Genomic DNA, 23,533 nt, shown 5'->3' on the forward strand with positions numbered 1-23,533 from the left:
GAGCTATGGATCGTCGATGGCTTCTGGAGAACAGGGTAGATTGTTTTTGTTAAGGTTGTTGTCCCTGGTAATTTAAACATGTGCTAGCGTGTGGTGCAAACACGTTCTCAGACCATTTCACACATGTATACAAGACATAGTGAACAACCTCACACCTACCCTCTCATTTCCCAGCATCCTCTCTACCCCCACATTCTCCCCACAAATCTCTCTCATGGGCTCATTTCTCTTCATTTTGTTTTGTGACCCACTGACCAGGGTCACCTGATTGACTATGGTCTGGAACTTAAAGTATTACTTTACCAGAAATAACTGAGAATGCCATCACAAAGTGTATCTTAAAACCAGTATTAATCAGCACCAATGAATGCGGCTCATCAGTCGGGCATTCATTTATCCAATAAGCAGATTTTTAGAGCATATCAGATTTTGCCCCAGGGCTTTCTCTGAGACATGACACTATCTTTGTCCGGAAGGGGCACAGAGTCTCAAATCCTTCTGAGATTCCTGTAAGAGGATCCAGCTTGGTGAACTCTGAGCAATCAGTGTTAGGTTGGGGGTGCTTGGTTTCCTTATATATAAAATCAAGACAAAACATCTCCTTTATAAAGTTCTCATGAGGAATGAATAAGAAAACCTGAAGAAGCCACTAGTCTTTCCTAGGGGATTTGTCGGTAGTGATAGGTGTGCTGGAGTCGGTATACTGGAATGCTATATTAACAGAGGAGGACTAAACAATAGATTTCATAGAAATGGTACAGAGGGAACATGCTTAGCTTCAGGAGCCTCAGATGGGCCAATTTTTATGCAAATATGACTCTCCCCGAGAGAGTGCTCTGCTGCCAATCTCAGAAAGAAATGAGTGCTAAGTGGCTTGGTTTGTGTGTTTGAAATCACATTTCCCTGGCAAAGTCCCAGGGCAAAGGAGGAATGGTACCTCACCTTGCTCCCCTAGCTCGCTTCAAAACCACTGAGGGACTATAGACTAGCCACTATGGAATGTTCTCCAAAACACCTAAAAGTGGAATTACTACATGACCCAGCTATGTTTCTTCTGGGTTTTTACTTGAAGGATTCTAAGCCAGCATAGCCCAGATACATAAGACCTTAGTGTTTGCTGCAGCATAATTCACTATCGCTAAGTTATGAAACCAATCTAGCTGTCCAACATAGAGGAATGGATGCTGTGGTATATGTGCATGTTGGAATTTTTCTTGGTCATATAATAGAAGGTAGTTAGAAGATTTGAAGAGAAATGGATGCATCTGGGGATAATCATAGCCCGTTCATGAAGCCAGTCTTAGACATATCACATAAAATATCACATATTTTCTCTTAGCTATAGTTCTCAGGTTTTATATGAAATCATGTATGTATATATGATGTGAAGTGAGCTGTCTGGGAACAAAGGGCACTAGTCAGAGGGGGAGGGTAAACAAAGAGAGTATAGGAGAAACATGCTCAACATACAGTATACACATTCATGAAAATCTAAAATCTAAATTCACTTCACTGCGGTATGATTGCCATGTAAAAAGATGTATATATTCACTATGTGTGAACTGTTTGGAGGTCAGGTCTCCTGGGAGACTGGGCTTTGAGAGTAAGGAGGATGTACTGGAAGCTTGACGCAAAGAGGCCATGTCACGATACACTGCATCTGGGGGGAGAGTGCTTTGGTGTCAATGTAGAAAATGAATGCGCTAGGGCGTGGGGTGGGTAGAGGGGAAGACAATGGGCCCTATAACCCATCTAAGGACTTGTACTGTGCTGGGGGCAGAGATGGTGAACAATGGGCATATCTGAGACAGAGGTGGGAAGGAAGCTAGCAGGATTGTGGAATGGTCAAATGCCGTGCCAGAGTGCAGAGCCAGGCACACTGCTGGAATTTCTGAAGTGACAGTGCATGGCATTCAGAGGTGAGAAGCCTGGGGAGGGGGCAGGGCAGCCCTCTAGAGAACAGAGGGGAGTCAGCTTGGGTTTCTTTTTTCATCACATGACAGGGCTTGCTGACTTGGATCTGGAGTGTCTCTCAAATGCTGGTGCAGTAATGACATGGTTCGCAGTTGGAGGCTATTGCAACCTGGTGGAAACACTCAAGAGGTGGTGTAGGGGGTGTAAGTCATTAGAGCGATGACTTGAAGAATCAGGGTAGACAGAACCATTTCCTTCCTCTTCCTTTCACATCCTAAACACTAGGTAATCAATCTTGTCCTATCCCATGCTTCTTGCCAAGATGTGCCTTTCTTCCATTGTCCCAACTTATCAAGGACTAGACCTCTTTTCTTTGTAAGTGGACAATGATGATGACTTTGGTCTTGGAATTAAATGCTTTCCTGGGTAAATGCTCTACTATTGAGTTATGCCCTAGGCTGGGACTCCAGTTTTGGCACAGGGTCTTTTTTTTTATTATATATTTTTATTTTCTATATTCTTTGTTTACATTTCAAATGATTTCCCCTTTCCCAGTTCCCCCCTCTCCATATGTCCCATAAACCTTCTTTTCTCCACCCATTCTCCAATCACCTCTCTCCTTTTTCTCTGTCCTGATACTCCCCTCCAATGCTAGATCAAACCTTTCCAGGATCACGACCCTCTCCTTACTTCTTCATGGGAGTCATTTGTTATGCTAATTGTGCCTTGGGTATTCAGACCTTCTGGGATAATTAATATCCACTTATCAGAGATTGCATTCCATGTATATTCTTTTGTGATTGGGTTACCTCACTTAGGATGATATTTTCCAGATCCAACCATTTGCCTAAAAATTTCATGAATTCATTGTTTTTAATTGCTGAGTAGTATTCCATTGTGTAAATATACCACATTTTCTGTATCCATTCTCCTCCTTTGAGGGACATCTGGGTTCTTTCCAGCTTCTGGCTATTATAAATAAGGCTGCTATGAACATAATGGAGCATGTGTCTTTTTTGCATGCCAGGGAATCCTTTGGGTATATGCCCAGGAGAGATATAGCAGGGTCCTCCGGAAAATTCATGTCCAGTTTTCTGAGGAACCGCCAGACTGATTTCCAAAGTGATTGTACCATCTTACAGCCCCACCAGCAGTGGAGGAGTGTTCCTCTTTCTCCACATCCTTGCCAGCACCTGCTGTCTCCTGAGTTTTTAACCTTAGCCATTCTGACAGGTGTGAGGTGAAATCTCAGGGTTGTTTTGATTTGTATTTCCCTAATGATTAGTGATGTTGAGCCCAGGCTGTGCTTTGATCTTGATCCCCTCAGTGATGACTTCTGGAGTAGCCGGCATCACTTTGTGAGCTACCCTGCTAGGCTGCATGGCTGCTTATCACTTTGTTGCAGTACCAGAGAGCTGACTAGCAGAAGAGTTGAGAAGGGTGAGTGGTGGCCACAGAGATGAGGCAGGCACTAACCTCCAGCCTGTTTTGTTTTCTTTTATTTTCACGAACTACTTATATATGATGGGTTTCATTGTGGCATTTCTATACATGTATATAGTGTACTTTGATCATATTTACCCCAAACCCTCTATTGCCCCCTCTCACTCCAGCTGACCCATTTCCTCTTCTCAAGAAGTCTCCCTTCTCTAGCATGTCTCTCCTCCCCAATCTACTGATTTTAAGCATGGTTCATTCCATGAGCTTGAGTCCAAGGTTCCGTAGAAATGGATGGATGAGGGAATGTTTGCAGAAGCAGGGCTGAGGGGTTACCTCCTGCTGGTGGTGGAATACATACTAGAATGGGCACCTTACCATTGGCTACACCACAACAGAAAATGTTTCTCCTTTCCATAGCAACTATTAACTTCCTATAGCTCTTCAGAGAGGAGTGGGGCTTCATGACCTGCTTTCCATCCTCCATGATGGAATGTTGACATACCCAATATTATGGTTTGTCTTCTGTATGCTATCACAGCTATTGGTGATTCAAGAGTATATTATTTGCTTTTAAGTAACCCAGGCACAGGGGCACCAGCAAGAGTTAAGACTCTTCCCTTGTAAACAGAGGCTAGGCCCCTCTGCTGTTGCTCTATAGTCCCTCCTTCAGCCTATATGGATCTATTGGCTTGTCCTGTTTTCTATCACCTTCACGGGTGCATAAGGTCCTGACTGCACATGTGGTGAAGGAGTATTTGTTCTTCTCAACTTGGCAAATCAGAGTGGGAAGCTCTGTGGAAACAAAGCTACAAAACAACTTCTCTGTTCCCTCACCCACTGGGCCACCTACTCAGCTCCTAAATCCTGCATATGTGGGCTGACTCTCTGCTAACAAGTGGACTCTTAGCATTTTTCAGTCAGGCAAAAGAAAGCAACCCTGAAAGAAAAGATGAATGTTTACTTTGGTGCTTTATGAACAGGGAGGTGGTGCTCTAGGGAGGAGGTGGTATGTTTTGTTACATTTGACAGGATGCAGAGAAGCGACCTGACCAGCTGGGCATGTAGCTCCCCTGGTTACTTGTACCACTATGAACAGCATGCTTGTGAAGTCCAACCTCCCTAACTGTCTTTCTCTTTGAAGCAGAACTGACAATAGAGAAATCACTCTCTCAGTACTTAAAAATATGCATTTTCTTAAATATACAAATATAATCTTGTATACACACACACATACACACACACACCACCACCACCATACCACACCACATATTTAAGAGCAATTCAAGAAAAAAAAGGTCATGAATTTGAAAGAGAGCAAGGGAGGGTACATGATAGGTTTTGTAAGGAAAAAAGGGAGGGAATGATGAATTATATTGTAATCTCAAAAATATTTAGAAATATGTATATTCAGGGCTGGGCACATAGCTTAGCTGGGAGAGCACTTGGTTTATGCACACAAAGTCCTTAGTACCATCCCCAGGTCCACATCAACAAGGTATGGTGGCATATGCCTATAATCCTACACTCAGGGGATAGAGACAGGAAGACAAAGAAGATCTCTTCAACTATATAATGAATTCAAGACTGGTCTGGGCTACAGAAGATCTGTCAGTCAGCATTTCCTCAAAGATGAACTCGACACACTGTGATCTGCTGCGTGCTTCTTTGTATCCACCCTGGGTCATCAGAAACATCTTAATGATGTAATGGAGAGTTATTGCCTTGTTTGTCCATTTGTAGAACGTTTAAGAATTTCTCATTGATCTGAATCCTATCCCTTTGCTCCTTGCTTCTTAGAAGTCACGAGAAAAGCAATTCACACAGTTCAATCACACAGATCCTTGGAAGAAAAGAAAATTATTTGCTCCATTTATAACTTTTTCTGTCCCCCAAAAGGAAGATGGCTTTTAAGGAGTAGGCAATTGCTGACAGTATACTCTTCCAATTTAATATTAATTCTGAGTAGAAGTTAAGACGTGGATGAAAGTGTCTATGCTGTTATGAGCTGGATGTGTAGTAGACCCTACATAAACCATGTCTCCAGTTAGTATTTTGAGAGATGTGCTGTTTAATTTTCACAGAACTTGACAGAACCTAGAATTACCTGAATGGAGAGTATCTGTGAGGAATTATTTAGAGCAAGACAACGTGCGGAAGAATGCCTTAATTGCTAATTTGTTTTGAGAAGACTCAGCTCACTGTGGGTGGCTTCATTCCCTAGGCTGGGGTTCTGAACAGGAAATGCAAAGGAGTCTAGATCAGCCATTTACATCCTCTTTGCCCTACATATATGGTAACACTTTTAGTTCCTGCCTTGACTTCCCTGAAATAATGGGCTATTGTCCAGAACTGTAGACCTAATAAATTCCTCCCACAGTTGCTTTTTGCCACAGAAATCGAAATAAAACACAATAGAAAATTATGGAGTGCTTCAGAGGTAGACGATGTAAGTGGTTCACTGTGCTCTGTGTGTGGATATTTGAAGACTCAGCCCAACTCTGGTTTCAGTGCCCCCCTCTCTCTCTTCTCCTTTTCCTCCTCTCTCCCTTCCCCCTCCCCCCCCCACCTCTCAGCTGCCACTGAGCTGAAGAAGTTGTAGCCCTAAGTTTCTGCTGCCTTGAGAAGAAACCATTTCTCCCTGCCCTCCTACTACTGTGGACTGAAATCCCTTGAAACTCTCAGCCAAATGAACTTATTCTCCCCTACATTATTTCTGGCAGGTATTTTATCACAGGGATGAGAAAAGTAACTGACACAGACTTGGCAAACCAATGCAAGATTTGTTTTAAAATTAAATCTATCTCTATAGGATTCAAGGAGCTCAGATTCTGCAATCAGGACAGACAGGTAGATGGCTCCCCCTCACCTGGGTCTCTGTAGAAGCATCTTCACCAGTCCATCCTGAAAGGGGCTCACTTGTCATTGCATCCTCAGCATATTCAAATGACGGACCAGTGTGGGCCTTGGACTCTGCTCCATTCTGCTTTTCAAAACTAGTTTTTCCTAAAGGAAACAAAACAAAACAAACAACGAAAACATGCTTTTACCAACCTTTAACAAATTTAGGAAGAAGAAAGGGAGACATTTAAAATTAATATGAAGGCCTGAAAACAGGGCAAGTTGGGTCTCCAGAAACTTGGGTCTTCCCTAGCCAGGGTTTCCTGAACAGTATAAGAGAGGAAATGCAAGGAAGTATACATCCAGCCACTTAGTAGGGATACTATATGAGCCTGGGTTGCCCAAATATTTGCGTGACTATGTATACATATCTACAGACAAGACCTAAAGCATTTTGCCCTGGGATCTGACATCTTTCAAAACAGGTTGAGGCTTTCCAGATTAAAAAAGGTTCAGTAAGCAAACCATTAGGGAATTTAAGGCTATTTTTCAAATGCTTTCTATTAATGAGGAATATATTTTGGAGGCTGTTGTCCTTTGAATGAGAGTGCCTGCTCCCCTCCCACAGGCTGCTCCCGGCTGGTGGTATTGTTTGGGATAGTGACAGAACCCTTAAGGGGTTGTCCCCGCCCCCACTAGAGCACGGGTAACAAGGAAGAGACCTTGATGCTTCATTACTCTGGCCCCACTTCCTGTTCTGCGTCCCAAGTGTGGTGGCAATGTGAGCAGCCAGCCTCATGCTCCCGCTGCCATGCCTTTCTCCCAACTGTTATGTCTTCCTTGCTGTGATGGTCTGCACCTCCTTGGAACTGTGAACCAACCCCTTTCTCTATCAAGTTGCTTTTGTCTGGGTATTTTATCACATCAATGAGAAAAGAACTAACTGAGAGGATTAATACCTCATTGAGCTAATGAACTCCCATGGAAAGGATCTGATTTTTCAGCCTTTCCTAAGCATGACTGAGCAGTGGGGCCTTGTTTTCCTTTGCTGTTATTTTTAAAGTTTTGTGCATCTATCTATTATGAGCTGAGCATAGTCTTCCTTGGACTTCCCTACCAACCTTTCCCAGCCTCCCCTCATTCTTGTAATCCTTTGTGCCCCTACAGTTTCACTTTTAATTTCATCACACACACACATATATCTACATGAAAATCTATGAGCCACAAACCACAAGGAACATATGATATTTTCCTTTCTGAGAAAGTCTGTATTCCCTTAGTATACTTACCTACAGATGCGTACATTTTCCTGGAAATGACACGACTCTGTTACTCATCGTACATGAAAACAATCCCATGGTGAATACGCAACACATTTTGTTTACCCATTCTTTTGTTGATGGACATCTAGGCTACTTCCATAACAGCCCTCATAACTAGAGCTGCATTGAGAAGGGATCTACAAGGGTCACTGTGATGTGTTGTCTTAGTGTCCTTTGGAGAAAAACCCAGGAGTGGGACAACTGGGTCATAGAGAAGAGTCATTAGTTCTTCTGAGGAATCCCCATACTGACTCGCTCAGCCACTGAACTCTACATTCCCACTAGCAATGGACGAGGTTCCCTTTGGTCTACATCCTCCACAGCATTTGCTGTTACTTGTTTTCCTAAAGACTGTCATTCTAACAGGTGGGATAGAATTTATGTGTTTTTGACTTGCAAACTCTCTGATGGCTAGTGAAATTGAGTATATTTTTCCAAGTGTTTGTAGGTGAAGCTGAAGGATCCTAATGGCACCTCCCCTTTCAGAATGATGAAAGAAGGTGTTCTCTAAGTGAATGCCCTATTATATAGCATATATGCCTATAGATATAGATGGATAAACATACACAGATACATATAGCTAGATGTGGTACATCCATATCCATTCAAACACAAGAATGAAATATACACAAGAAGACTGAAAGTGAATAATTTTCTGGAGAATAATGCGACCAGAAATAAATATTAAGCCAACTTGGTCAATCTCAGAAAGATTCTTAGATTTTTCTATAGCTACACAAAGTCATATATCCACAGATGGCATAAATATAGAAGGGAAAGTATGTAGGTAGCCATGGGGACTCACAAGAAAGAGAAGGGGGAGGGGGAGGGAATATGAGGAAGAGTAGGCACCCCACACAATATATAATTGTATGAAAACTTTAAAAAATAAGTTTTAAAAATAAACCCAAATTATCAAGAGAACATGCCACACAGCCCTTCACAGAAATTTCCTCAGGTGAGGAGAAAGGTAGTTAGTGGTGTCTGCATCAGCACTGGGAGATGTGTTTAGATGCCTTCAGGTTTGAAGTGGAGATAAAAAAAAAAGGCTACATTCGACTGCGTCAATCACACAGGAAGTGGCTGCTGGGAAGGGAGGAAATGGAATCCCATTTTCCTTTTGCTCCTGAAACTTTCACGCTGCACAATTTCTCACCTAACAAATGGTCACTAAGAAAAAGCATTAGAGAGCAGCCCTGCTTCCGTGAATGTCACAGACAGGAAACTTCAGGATGGGTGACCCCAAGATGGCCTCCTGTCTGCTCACCTCACTCTCTCCCATATACCACCTTTTACAACTCTTTGTGACAATTTAATTAAGACACAACCCTTGGGATTTGGATGCAGCAAATGTAAGTGGCAAGATCAGAACAATCTCCTTCCTGTCCCCTTCTGATGAAGCAATTCAAAGCTTGTGGTTTCTATTCAATTTGTTATAATGACAGTGTTTAATCATGGAGTCTACTCGGCAGCCCGCTGCCGAATTGAGGTCACACATGCGACTATTCAGGCATAGAGCACATAATCTATAACGAAGATTTCGCCCCTGAAGCTCTGGAGGCTGTGCCATTAATTAACACTGCACTTATTTCAAAAATAATATGCATTGCGGCCTTTAAAAATGTAACCTTGGCTTGGAAGGAGTTTGAGTCCTGATGAGGCCCCTTGGCCATTGCTCTCAATGTGTGAAGAGTTTAGTCACAGAACAGTCTGATACGTCCATTCAAACCTGTTTAATTAACAGCCTTCTCTTCTAATTTCTCAGAAACCCATAGCATAACCTCCATACACAGCTCCTTTCTGATCTCCTAGCCATAAACAAAAGCACGTAGGCTCACAGACCTAAGTGTTGTGCTAATACACATACTGTCAGAGCCACAGAAGCCACACATGTTAGGAAGTACTGGGCATCATCCCCGTGTGCAATAAATATTTTTAATCGAGGGAATAATGAAAAAAAAAAGCCTTGACCCTCAGCCTGGCCCTGTCTTTAATCATAAAGGCTTCTTTCCACTGACTGCAGGCTGGTCTCCATGGAAAGGCGAGCTACTTTGCTCTGCAGTCAACACACAATCTGCTGCTGATCCATCAAGCTGAGTCTTTATAGTTCAGCAGCATGTAAATGTACAGGAACGAGGTAGAAATAGGCCAGCAGACTTAGAGTTTCTGGGTAGAGGCACACATGTCAGGAACATCAACGAACTGGGGCTACATTGTTGTTCTATATTCAATATATCCTTTAAAAATATTTATTCTGGTTTTAATTATGCATATAGATATGTCTCTGTGCGTATAGATATGCACACATGAGTGCAGTACCTGCAGGGGCCAAAAGATGGCATTAGAACCCCTGGAGCTACAGCTGTAGACAGTTGTAAGCTGCCCAGTGAAGGTTCTGGGAACCGAACTCAGGTCCTCTTCATGAACAGTATACACTATTAACTGCTGAGTCATCTGCCCATCCCCTATATTCAATATTTTCTATGTGGAGGTATTTTTTATAATAAAATCCCATGACCATACACTGCATGATTTACTTCTTCATCAGTTTATGTAGCTATCTATTGTATGATGTTTCCTTCTATGAATGTTCACTCCTTAACATAACATTAAAACTTGATGTCATTTTATTCATTAGTATATGTGTGCACGTTTTTTGAGTATGTATATGTTCATATTGGGGGGTTGTACATGCTTGTATGTGTGTATTTATGTACACACATGTGTACTTTGTTGTTTGTACAACAGAGAGAAACTCTGGCAATTTCTCTTCAGGTACCTTGCAGAAGATCTCTCACTATCTTGGACTTAGCTCATCCAAGCTATCTTGGTCCAGACTTACTGGTCAGCAAGCCCTAGGGATTGGCCTTTTTCTAATTCTTGCTCTGAGGTTACAGACATTCTAGGAATTTTTTACATGAGTTCTAGCGTTGGTGAACTCAAGCACTTTGCCCACTGAGCCATCTCCTCAGTCCCTGATAAGGTCTTCCAGGTGTTGTTTCACTGGTTGAGGCTGTGCAGAGATTCACATGAGTCTGCATTTCAGTGGGGCAGAGGTATCTGAGTAACTTGTCTTCTGCTGGGTGGTTAGTTTCACAGGTTCTTATGGGAGGTGGGGAGCACACAATCTCATAGAAAAGTAGATGGCACTTTACCTGAGGAGGTGGCCTTGGGAAGGTGACTCTGTGAGGCTTTCATCCCTCTGGCCGTCATGCTGGGGTCAGATATGGAATGGACGATGGTGGACTCCGAGGAGCTCTGGCTGTCTGTGGAGGAAGGCACTTCGCGGTCAAGGGTTTGGGCTCTGGCAGAGGATGCCATGGAAGGGGCTGGCTGGAGAGGCAGGAGGGGATCCGTGTCCTCTGGAGAGTCCTGCTGGCATATGTATCGTCCCGTTGAGCGGTTTCCTGAGTCTGGGAGGGGGAAGGTTCCAATCCCACTGTCCAATGTTCTCATCTGGCAGTTCGATTCTGACAGAAAAACACAGAGGGAAATTAGAGACTTAGAGAAAGGCCAATCCCCAAGGCTTGCTGAGAAAAGAAGATAAGAAGACAGTTGTTATTTGGATGTGATCCGGAGGGAAGAAGCCACCCTGAGGGAACTATTTCGAATTTAGATAAAGGCCAGGGCAGGTGAGATAGCTCAGTGGAAAAAAGGCCTTTACTTGATTTGGAAGCTTGGTGACCTGCATGTGCCCAGGTGAAGGTGCAAGGAGAGAAATCAACTCCACAGAGACTTGTCCTCTGTCCTCTACATGCCTACTATGGCCTACATGCTCCTGCCCCCAACACTACGTGGATATGCACACACAAAAGTAATACTGATAATTAATAATAATTAATAATAATATAAAAGGACACATTTGAAAATAGCATATTAAATACCCAGTGAATTGCAGGAAGATGAGCTCTAATTGAATATGAAACTGCCTCCTCCACATAATGGTCCGTGGTGGGTGGCCACAGTTGCATGCCCATACACACCAGACAGGTCTCCAGATGATGAGAGAAAAAGACCAGCCGTTAGAGACCGATGATTATTTTTGATTATCTTTATTTCAGTCTGGGACTCATACAGCTTCAATTAGATGAAGTTTATTAACTGAAATAAAGTGAGTAATGAGCACATGTAACAGACTGGAGTGCTGTTCTGACAAAGGGGACGGAGTGTCTCCTGCATGAGTTATCGCCACTCTCTCCTGACTCAGTCCTCCACCGCTGGATTGGACAGGGAAGACAGTTTATTCCAAACATACTTAGGGGTCAGAGCTGCAGCAGCCATGTGATACGTGTTTCCCAGACACCTCATTGAGAAAGGAAAGGGCTTATTACTTTAGGCTGTGACAAAACTCATCACAACCTATTGTGTTTGTGTGTATCCGTGCACTTGTATGTGTAAAGTCTAGAAATCAATGTCTCCTGTCTTCCTCAATTATGCATATATATAATATATATCATATATACCATATATATTTTTACCATATACATATTTACCATGTATAGGACACATTCAGCAAATTGTTTCTTCATAAGAAGTTTATGAAGGACATTTCTGACGAAATTTCCTTCTTATTTAATTTCTAATATGGAAATGTGGCTTACTAAGCTAATGAGATAGACTCCAGAATATGACTGTTAAATAGAGTTTCTTATCATATGATAAAATATCAGAATGAAATGCCTTTGTTGTCATCTTACGAGCCTTTTGTAAGTGTAGGAGTGGGTAGGAGGTGCAACTTTGTGCTGCTTTGAACCCAGTGTGGGATGGAACAGCTATGACACAATCTCCAGTGCTTAATGACACAGTGCCTTGTATGGCACTATAGAGTGGGGTCTCTGCACAAGACAGGGCTCCAGCTGTAGGCTGCCACATGTATTAAAATTTGGTTTTTAACCAATCTCCGGAATTTAGTCTGGCACTGTCATACTGCAGGATAGAAAAGAATGGGACAATAATGGTAGCATGGGTCAACTGCTCAATGTGTTGATTACGTGTTAGGAGAGACCAGAGAAGCATCTATAAATGTTACACACAATCTCCTTTAGCAATCAGTTAGATTGCTAACCTCCAATAAGCCCATCACCCCCTTCTCCTCCTTAAACTTCTTCATTGTAAGGAGTAGCATACTGAGGATTTTTCAATACAGGGGTAAAAACAAAAGGAAGGTGATTTGGGAAGTTAGGAAGCTGTTGTTGTTTAAGTGAGAGATTTGTCCCATTGGTTCGGGCATTCCAACACTTGTCTCAGTTGGTGGTGCCATTTTGGGGAGGTTATAGCATCTTTAGGAGGTAGAGCCTTGTTGGACAAAGTATAACACCGGGCTGGGCTTCCTATGAAGTAGTCTTGCCACATTTCCAGGTCATGCTCTCTACTTCATACTCTTTTTTTTTTATTAGATATTTTCATTATTTACATTTCAAATGTTATTCCCTTTCCTGGTTTCTCCTCTGAAACCTCCTATCCCATTTCCTCTCCTCCTACTCACCAACCCACCCACTCCGGCTTCCCTGTCCTGGCATTCCCCCATACTGGGGCAATGAGCCTTCTCAGGGCCAAGGGCCTCTCCTCCCTTTGATGTCCAACAAGGCCATCCTCTGCTACATATGCGGCTGGAGCCATGGGTCCCTCCATGTGCACTCCTTGGCTGGTGTTTAGTCCCCGGGAGCTCTGGGGGTATTGGTTGGTTCATATTGTTGTTCCTCCTATGGAGCTGAAGACCCCTTCAGCTCCTTGGGTCCTTTCTCTACCTCCTCATCTTTTAGTTCCTGCTGCAGTGCCTGTCACTTGCTGCTATGCCTGCTTGCCATGCTGGACTTTCTCCTCCCTGGAACTGTAAGCCCAAATAAACTCTTCCTTCTATAACTTGCCTTGGTCACAGTAGTTTATCAAAGCAAGAGAGAAGTATCTAACTATAGAAACAGTGTCCCTGTATAAAAAGGGGCTACGGTCCTCCCAGGATATACTGAATGGAGTGACACTCAGTTTCCATCTTCATATGAATGATAACGTGGAGAGCCACTGAGGAATGTATCTGAAATCAAACTTTGGGCCTCCACATGTTTATGCACATATGTGTCCTCACACATACAGACACAGCAAAGGGAGACTGACTGACTATCAGCTTTTCTTTCAGAGGCCTCCACCCCCTAAGTCTGGATGTGTCTGCTAGGTTTCTAATAAAGACCTAGAAGCAGTTGTAGACAATAGGACTGAGGACAAATTTGGGGTTCAAAATGAAAAAGTGAAGGAACTCTATGTCTGGTACCATTGGACTGGAATTTTCTGGCATTGATCCTCTCCTTTCCTTTCCCATTAGCACAAAGTATTGTCAGACCACAAGGTGTAAACCAGGCTCTTTAAATTCCTAAGTTCTCAGAGGGCTATATGCATAGACAAATTCAGAACCCACTTGCTAATAATACCATTTTCTTTTTAATTTCTAAAGATCCCAGATGGCCAATGTGGAGGGCGTGAAGGTGTCCTGTGTAAGAACAGCTAAAATGAGCTGTGGAAAGGCAGGGGCTCAGGCAGATGCCAGAGTTTCACCCTCAAGCAAATTCCTTCAGAATCCCTGTACCTTGGGAAGCCAGGATATTATTGAAAATGCTGGTGCATCTTTCTGTAGTTTCTTTAAAGCGTTATTAGTTTCCTGTAATTCACAAAAAGATTGCAACTTTAAAAAGTGTTAGGTACTGTACTTCTGAGGCAAGTTACTTTTTCCCCTCTCAGAGAATTGTAAGAACTCATAAAAGAATTAAATGGTTGTAAGAAGAACAAAGTTCACAGAACCAAGGCTGCTTGGAATTTTCAATGAGTTGACTAGGTCTTGCCCTAGACAGATGTCAAGTTCAGATCTGTATGTGTGAAGGTGGCTGCCAAAGGTGCCTTGCTAATGAGTTGGGGTTGGGTCATTCAGTGTTCCGGCAGGCTTCAGTCTTCCAGGTCACCAATTGCATCTCTGGCCTTGCCTCACTCTCTCACCTATTCCCATTTGTCTCCTATTGGTTTCTAAATACAAATGCTTACATCTGCCACTGCTGATGATGTCCAAAAGGTTCACGGGATGGCATGGGACACAGACGCCCAGTCACTTCAAAGCTGAGGTCCGAACGAAAGCCAGATGACTCTTTGAAAACAATCCCAGCTCTCAAGCCACAGGTCACTTGAGCACTCCTCATCCCAGAACATCACGGATGCACTGCAGCTGGTCAGCAGCAGGACATGAAGGAATCTTGCAAAGGAATGGACTCAGAATCTTCCTTTCCTGACACAGTGGATACTGGACATGTCCAGTTTGCAAAGGGGTGGATGTGCTTTCTTTTCACAGAACAGGATGAAGGCATTTCTGAAAGGACCTCTCTAATGTGATTCAGCCCAGGAGTCTCCTCTGGCACCGACTTCAGGAATGAAAGAAGTGACCTTATTGGGGAGGTCAAGAGCTGCTCAGGGACAAGCAGGGAATGAGATGGTGGCGGGAAAGAATGGTTTTGAGAAATGTCTCCTATGGGGCTTTATAAACTTTTAACTCCAGGTATTAGATAAAAAAAAAATCCCCATCTATGTGCTGGGAGACACCTCATTTAGGAATGCCTGCCAGGTAAGTACAGAGATCTGAATTTTGTAAACATCTGGGTGTGGAGGTACAGAGTTGGGAGGGTGGAGATAGGAGGACCCCTGGAGCTCCATGGACAGTTAGACTGACTGGTGAGCTCAGGCTCACTGAGAGACCTTATAGAAAAATAGTAAGGCAGAAGGCAGTGGAGGAAGACATCCATTGTCAGCCACTGGTCTCCACACACATAAGCACAAACATACATACCTAAATGCACATGTTCACAAACCACATTAACATGTACACTCACTGACCCCCTGAACACAGGCATGCACATGCAGATACATGCATACACACATACACCACACACACACACACACACACACACACACACACACACGCACACACGTGCACGAATATACCCATGCACAAAGTAAACAAAGATGCAAATAAATAAAGTGAATCTGAAGACACAGACAATGAAGCTGGAGCCCATACACCTAGGGACTGGAAGGATTAGATTTGCAGACCTGCTTGGTTTCTTGCTGATTTGGGGTTAAAAAAAAATCAAAGGATGTTTGGGAAACATCCCTTCTATGTCTGGGAAATTGCTGACAATGCAGTAGTGCTTAGTAAGTCTCCATTAGCAGCTGTGGGTAGGGACAGAAGGCTTCTGCAGGTACTTAACTACTGTATACTTAGGTATCCGAAGCAAAACAAGATGTCGTCCTTTAAGCCAGTGCAACGGTTTATGGCAGTGAGGGACATTTTACTAAATAACAGATCTTTTCACTTTTTAAAAATATATTCATTTTAAAAACTGATTTATTTATTTATATTTTATGTGCAATGGTGTTTTGTGTCCATGCATATTTGCAATATGGCCTAGGATTCCCTAGAACTGGAGTTGCAGACAGTTGTGAGCTGCTATGTGTGTGCTGGGAATTGAACCCTGGTCGTTTGGAAGAACACCCAATGTTCTTAACCACTGAACCAATCTTAACCAATTACCTTTTGGTAACTAAATCCTGAGTATGACTGAGTACATCAGAAGTATTAATTAGCAATTAATGAATATGTAACAGAATAGCTGTGGTTGGTTATAAGCTGTATTGCATATAAAAGTGAGGGAGCCATTTTCTTAAGAGATCCACTCTGGAGCCAGAATCCTGTCATTTTAAAAACAACAACAACAAAGAAAATGTGTATATGACATTGCCTTTAGTTAACCTTGGAACCTTCAAAGGAACAGTTGGAAATTAGCTCACATGATTTGTGACCTGTAGCAGTGTCCTGGGACGTGTTCTGAGGGATTACATAGGTTGAATATCCCTTACCAAAACTGCTTCAGAGGGTTTTCAACAGTCACATAGGCTTCCAGACAATTCTCTGACTATTCCAAATCAGAAACACTACAAAATCATCAGAAGATTTTTTATGTTTATGCATATATGTATGTATATTATAATGCTCTGCATATACTTGTTCAATGTGTGTGTTTGTATGTGCAAGTTGTCAGAAATCAACCTTGGCTATTGCTCCTCTGGTGCCAACCACCCTCTGTTTTTGTTTAGGTGCTTTGGTTTAGCTTTGAGACAGCGTCTTTCACTAGTAGCAGGGCTGTTTGGCCAAAGAGCCCCAGGTATCCACCAATCTCTATCTCTCCAGAGCTGGGATTAGAAGCTTCTACCACCAAGGCAGGATTATTGTTTTGTTTTGCTTTGCTTTTTACATCGGTTACAGAGATTGAACTCAAGTCCTTATGATTGCAAGATGAACACTTTCCAGACTGAGCTGTCTCTTTAGTCTCCATGCCTACAACTTTTGAGCATTATATCTGCATTTCCAAATCCTGAGAAGCATGTTGGATTTTGGATCATAGGTTAGGCAGATACAGGCTATGATTGCTTCAGTTCAATGAAATAGTCCCTTGTGGATTCAAATGAATTACATTACTAATCATTTTCTAGATTTAACACCAAAAGATCCCAGGAAAACAGAAAACATGAAACCTAAATCTCTCTCTGTTTTCACTTTGGAAACTGCTGCTATATCTATAAAACCTTTAGCTGAAGGCCAGGTGTAGTGGTGGTAAGGAGGCGGAGGCAGGGTCATTCCTAGAGTTTGCTGACCATCCAGCCTAGCACAATTGGTGAATTCCACAACAGTCAGGGACCTTGTTCAAATAAACAAAGTGTACAGCACTTGAGAATCAGCTAATCATACACACACACACACACACACACACACACACACACACACACACACACACACACCACAGCCAAATACACAATGAAATCTACCACAACTCAACAGCTGTCTTATTAATGGGCACAATTTCCTAATTTGGCTATAACCCAAATGGTCATGTAAATACGTCTTGGTAAGCATCATCTCCAGGTTTGTACACATGGTGTAGGTAGCAACATAGTGTGGTCCTGGCAATAAAACTTAAACCACAGACGGGAGCACAGATTTCTTTATTTGCACATCCCTCTCTTCATCTGTCTGGTTGAAATATGTTTAAGAAAAGAAAAATCCAAGCCAGTTGCCAAAACCCTATCCATTAAACAGGTTATTTGTTTTAAGTTCACTCCACAGTTTTTTCAGGCAGTATAAAGAATATTAAGTAACATGGTGATTCATCACCAATCATTTGATAACTTTTGGCTGTGGCATGAAGATGATCTAGAAGGTTAAATTCAGCGTGATGGCTTGGGATGCTCGAGAATCCTCTTCAGTTTCTAAGTTCAAGCCCAGTTTAAGCCTTCTGAGGCTTGAAGACTGTATAGGAGAATGTGAATTTGTTTTGTGATCCTTTGAGCTTTCTTTGGCATGAAAAACACCAGATGTTGGGAATTTGGCTCACTATTGTATAGGGAGTGGGCATAAGCAAGAATGTGGAGCATGAAGAGGAAATAAAACATTGAAAAGAAAAGCCAGTAAGATGACTCAGCAAGCAAAAGTGATACAATCCTGATGACCTTAATTTGATCCATGCAACATGCCCAAAGCACCGTACAACAGTAGCACACCTGGATAAGGACAGTACTCCTACTGTGAGATGGGAAATGGAGGCAGGCAAATTCCTCAGAAGGCTATGGCTCTACCCTGGAGTACACAGGCAACAGAAATAACAGGGAAGAGTTTTCCTTGACAATGTAGTAGGAGAGAACTGACTCCACTAAGTTGTTTTCTGACCTCAAAATGTGTACATACTGTGCCATGAATGTTCTAACGCGCACGCGCGCACACACACACATAAACACACACACACACACACAAATAACTTATATTAAAATTTTAAAGGAAGAAAGTAGATCATGAAAGCCCTTTGTAAAGATAAAGGTGAAGTTATTTTGAACAAATATACAAAAGGACCACCTGAGGTTGGGACTCTTCAAAATGAATATTTGGGGGCAGGAGTATCACAAATGACTGTAGTAGGATGTCACTGAAGGATATAAATTAGAAAAGGTTAGACATGTGTTTGAAATGTCCAGTAGATCCTACACCTAGAAATGTTCTGTGCATTTATACATACAATGAAACCCTCTTAAGGCATGTTCCTTCCTGTTATTGATGGTAGCTTCTGACATTGTTCTGTGGATGGCTATTCTGGGATTTTTGATATTACTCTTAGAATCTCTATTGATTTTGCTATTTCTTTTGTGTGTGTATGTATTTGTTTGAGGGGGATATGTGCATCCCTATGTATGTACGTGTGGTAAAGAGGCAAAAAATTAACACTCTGTGTCTTTCTCATTCTTTCTCCACCTTAGTTTTTGAGACAAGGTCTCTTACTGAACCTTAAAGTTTGCCAATTTGTTTAGACTGGCTCACCAGCAAGGTACAAATACCTTCTTGTCTTTTTTCCTCTAACAATGGGATTACAGTATGTACTGAGGTGGCTAGCTTCTTCATGGGTGATGGCCACCAAACTCAGATTCGCATGCATGTTCAGGGAACACATTACCAACTGAGCCACCCCTATGGCCCGTGAATCTTCCTTGATCTCACAAAATTAAAGATTGATCTCTATGCTATCACCTCCTCAAATCTCTGAGGTCAGGTCCTGACCCCTTCGTGTCTTGCTACAGTAGTGTGCCTGTCTTAGAAAACAGTGCTTAGACTTCTATGCAGTATTCGCCATGATAGTCGAGTATGGGCAGAGGGATAGGCTTTTCTGTGGTTTTGCATCTCTGACCTGGGAATGGATGTGGATCCCAGATGCCTATATCAATTCTGTAGTTAACTCTCAATTACAGCACACAGTCCTCATGTGTGGGAGAATGGGATACTGCTTTCTCAGCTTTCTACAAAGCAATGGGTACCTTTCCTTTTTTCAACTCAGAGCTAAAATCTTGATCTTCTTCGGGGGGGGGGGGGGCGGCGCATTTTTCTAACAGAGGAAACATCAACCTTAAATAAAGAAAGTTTAATAAGGTGTGTATTTGTGTGTGTGTGTCTGTGTGTGTGTGTGTGTGTGTGTTTGTAATTCAGCACATAAGTGGAGGTCAGAGGACAATCCTAGATATCCGTCTTCACTTCCTCCTTGTTTGAGATGTGTATCTTGTTTGTATCCCATATACCAGTCTAACTGGCCTAGGAGCTTCTGGGAATTCTGTCTCTAGATTCCATCTGGCTATAGAAGAACTGGTCTTCCAGACATGTGTTACCCTGTTTGGCTTTTATCTGTGATCTGGGGAGTTGAACTCAGGTCCTCCTGCTTGTGAAGCAAGTGATTTATCTACTGAGCCATCTCCCCAATGCTCAGCAAAATTAATTTTATCATCAGAACTTTCTAAAGTACCATACAAATGTAGAACCACAACAGTTTGTTCCAGCCCTGCCCCTTGTTCATCATTTTTTTTCTAATCATAGAAAAGCCAATTTATCTCCCCTCTTTTTTTCCTGTTATCTTTATCTATTCTTAGTTCTTTTCCCCACAACCTGATTATAATAGAGCTGTAATCTGTGCATCCTTTAATCCACTTTCAAACTGGTACTTATGTAAAGGTATTTTAAAGGTCTAGACAGATGATGTTTACTGTTTCTACATAGTGAACAAACTCATTACATTCCCGGATGAGTAAGTTATGGTCTCTCCTTGGAGAATGTACAACATTGATGCTCTAAAAGGTTATCCTTGTCACCATTCAAATGCTGGTCTCTCTTCCCCTCCTCCCTCCGTGCTCCCCTCCCTTCAGCCACTCGAGCTGTCTTGACAAAACAAAGTGAAAAGCCAGCAGTTATCTGGTTGAATCTGATGGGCACTGATGGCTATTATGGGTAATTCTGCCTCTCTAAATCTCTTCTACTCCATATCAAGCTTGATACATCCTATAGACATTTGCCTCTCCTCCCCATTTCACCTGCCTGGATAGCATCTGCTTTGATAAGGTACATGAGAGAAGTGAGGAAAGAAAATAAATTAGGGGTGGGATGCTGTGGAAAAGAATTCTAAGAAGCTTTATTTGGCAAGAAGCATACAAATCAAGATTCATGCAAAAAGCCAGACCTGTCAACTTAGCAACTAATAAAATGCTAACTTAGGCGCTCTCTCTCTCTCTCTCTCTCTCTCTCTCTCTCTTACACACACACACACACACACACACACACACGCACACACGCACATATTAATACTCAAGCACATACATATATACATATATACATTTGTATGGATCTATATGCATAAACACAGTATATTTATGCACAATACACACATGATTATACATATATGCAACCACATACATATATACCCATGCATATACACATGCACATAATACAGATACTCATATGCATCCACACATACATGAATACAATATCCATGTTCACATATATAGACACACACACACACACACACATACACTATGCTGTCTTTATAAATTGGATAGCAGGCTGCACAGAACTTGATCTCTGAATCAAAATGAGGCTGAGCTTATAATTTCTTCAGATAATTGCCTGGATTTGGTTTCTGAACTTTGAGAGAGAATTCATATAGAGCCTGGAGGTCTTGTTGGATTGAAGAGATAATGCAGACATTAAGGGAGAAGGGACCTGGCAGCTAGGATTGGCAGAGCAGTGCACTGGAGAGGAAAGCTGGTAACAGGGCTTTCCTTACAGTCTTGTCCAAGCACAGCACACGTGTGAGGTGAGGCTCAGATCACAGAGACAATTACTGTGAGGCACTGGGTTGCATAATTCCTGGAGCTCACACAAGACAGAAAATAATAAGACATTTCAACCATCGGAAGAGGTGAGGCCTTTCAATATGAGGAACACAGAATTCGAAGAGAGTTCAAACCTCAGGAGTGAAATTAAATCGTATTCAGAATAAAAGCTCCCTACACCTGTCATAGAAGAAGGTGGATGCAAGCCTGGGAAAAGAACACCTCTCTGCTAATACACAAAGTATGTTCCATAAAAAAGCCCAGCGGTCTCCACTAAGACAACAGGTGTAAATTCACATTCTCTTGTAACCGATTAAAAACCATCAGGCATAAAAAAGAACAAATGATTGGGACTCATACCCAGGGGAGAATTAAACCAGAAGAAACAGAGAAATGATAGAGATAATAAAATTAATAAATAAGAAGTTGAAATCGTTATTGGTTAACACTATAAAAATAGAAGGAGATGTAATGTACAAGTCGTACAATCAGGATGGATCAAAATTGTCACGACAACCACACGGAAATCATCAACACAGGAAGCTACATGCAAATGAGAAATATATTGCATGGGATTAGTAACAGAGATGCCAGATACAGCAGAATCAGCAGCAAGCTTGAAGACAAAATGAGTGGCTCAAAATAAAGCACAGGAAACAAAGGCAGGAACAAACATTTTAAAGAACAGCTGAGTGTCAGCGACCTGGGAGTCTATACTAAGGAGGTAAACAGGGTCCCCTCAATCTATGGAAGCAAAGAAAACAGAAGAAAGAAATGAAAAATAACCATAAATGTTACTAAATTTAATAAATAAACATAAAATCCAACTTCCAAGAAACTCAATTAATCCTAGCCAGATCAAAATGGAAAAAATTCATACAAGACATACCTCAATCAAATGCTTGAAAATGTGTGGCAAAATCTTGAGAGAACCTGATAGGACACTTTGCAGAGGAACCAAGAGAGACAGCAGACTGCATGTTAGAAACCATGAAAGCCAGGAGATGGTAGACCACTGTCCTTAGGCTGCTCAGAGGAACCAAAACAGCCTGGCGATTCTGTAAACATTAATTTCTGTGATTAAACACTTGTCTCACAAATATGAGGACCAGAGTTTGCAATCCCGGAAATCATGAGGATACAGGGTAGGTGTGGTGGCCTGCCCTAGTTCCTGCCTTGAAAGGGGGGGGGGCATAATTCACAGAGCAAGTTGGCTGGCAAAGAGAAGCCATAAATTGGTGAGCTCCGGATGTGACTGAAAGACATTGCTTAGAGTAAGGTGAAGAAATAACCAAGGAGAATTCTTGACATCATCCTTGGACCTATACAAACACACTCACTCACACACACACACACACACACACACACACACACACACACACGCACACAAGCATACATAGCATACATACACACCTCCACAATCATACACATACACAGGTGTACAAGCATATATACACAGGTGCACAAGCACACACACAGGTGCATAAACATATATACAAACACACACACAAAAAGACACAAGCAGACACATATGTGTAAGCACACACACACCTTACCTATGTGCCTACACACAGGCTGGTCTTGAATTCACAGAGATCTACCTCTGCCTGCCTCTGCCTCCAAGTGTTAGGATTAAAGGTGTGTGCCACCACTCCTGGTTTATATACTATCTATCAAAATCCATTTTAACCCAGGAGTAGTGACTCATATCTATAATGCCAGGACTTGAAGTTCAAGGCTAGCCTGGTGGTCTATATAGTGAGTTTAAAGTACTGAGAGCTACTGAGCTATGTAGTTGCTGGTTTCCAAAACACCAAATGAATGATTGATTGAGTGAATAAGTCAATAAACCTAAAAACTAAACATTTCTGACTAAAAGAAGTCCAATTAAATATGACAGATATATGCAATATAAAATAACAATAGCATGTAGGAATTAATCAAAACAAAGCTGGAGGTAACCACACTAACATCAGAAATGCTTCCAGCGAGGAAGACCATGTGTTATAGGGATATTATTATTCACCGAGTCGACCTGCTTATCGTAGGAGTGAACGCTGCCAACCTATAACTCTGACATGTATGACGCACACCTGCTGAGCCCCTGGCATGCACTAACCCTGAAATGAGGAGAAGACTCCTCTGACCTGTAGAAGAGATGGAAACATGAACAGGGGACGGGCAAGCAGGACAGGAATCGGCTTTTGAATTCCATTCTACCAGGGGTGGAATCCATGTTCTTTTCACATAGACATTCATCGAGGTAGGTCATGCCCACTATTATAAAAGATGCC

At 42.2% G+C, this 23,533-nt stretch overlaps 1 protein-coding gene across 1 annotated transcript in view; it reads right to left on the reverse strand.

The window, feature by feature from the left end:
• Positions 1-23,533, reverse strand: part of Nckap5 (NCK associated protein 5) — a gene marked incomplete at its 5' end in the record, with an annotated part of 602,587 nt that overhangs the window by 61,447 nt on the left and 517,607 nt on the right. Inside the window, 2 exons of the mRNA XM_052201054.1 lie at positions 6,221-6,357; positions 10,670-10,984. Of these exons, the coding sequence (XP_052057014.1) occupies positions 6,221-6,357; positions 10,670-10,984 (452 nt within the window). The remainder of the gene's footprint in view (positions 1-6,220; positions 6,358-10,669; positions 10,985-23,533) is intronic.

The sequence above is a fragment of the Apodemus sylvaticus genome, chromosome 12, assembly GCF_947179515.1.
Source record: "Apodemus sylvaticus chromosome 12, mApoSyl1.1, whole genome shotgun sequence".
Lineage (NCBI taxonomy): Eukaryota > Metazoa > Chordata > Mammalia > Rodentia > Muridae > Apodemus > Apodemus sylvaticus.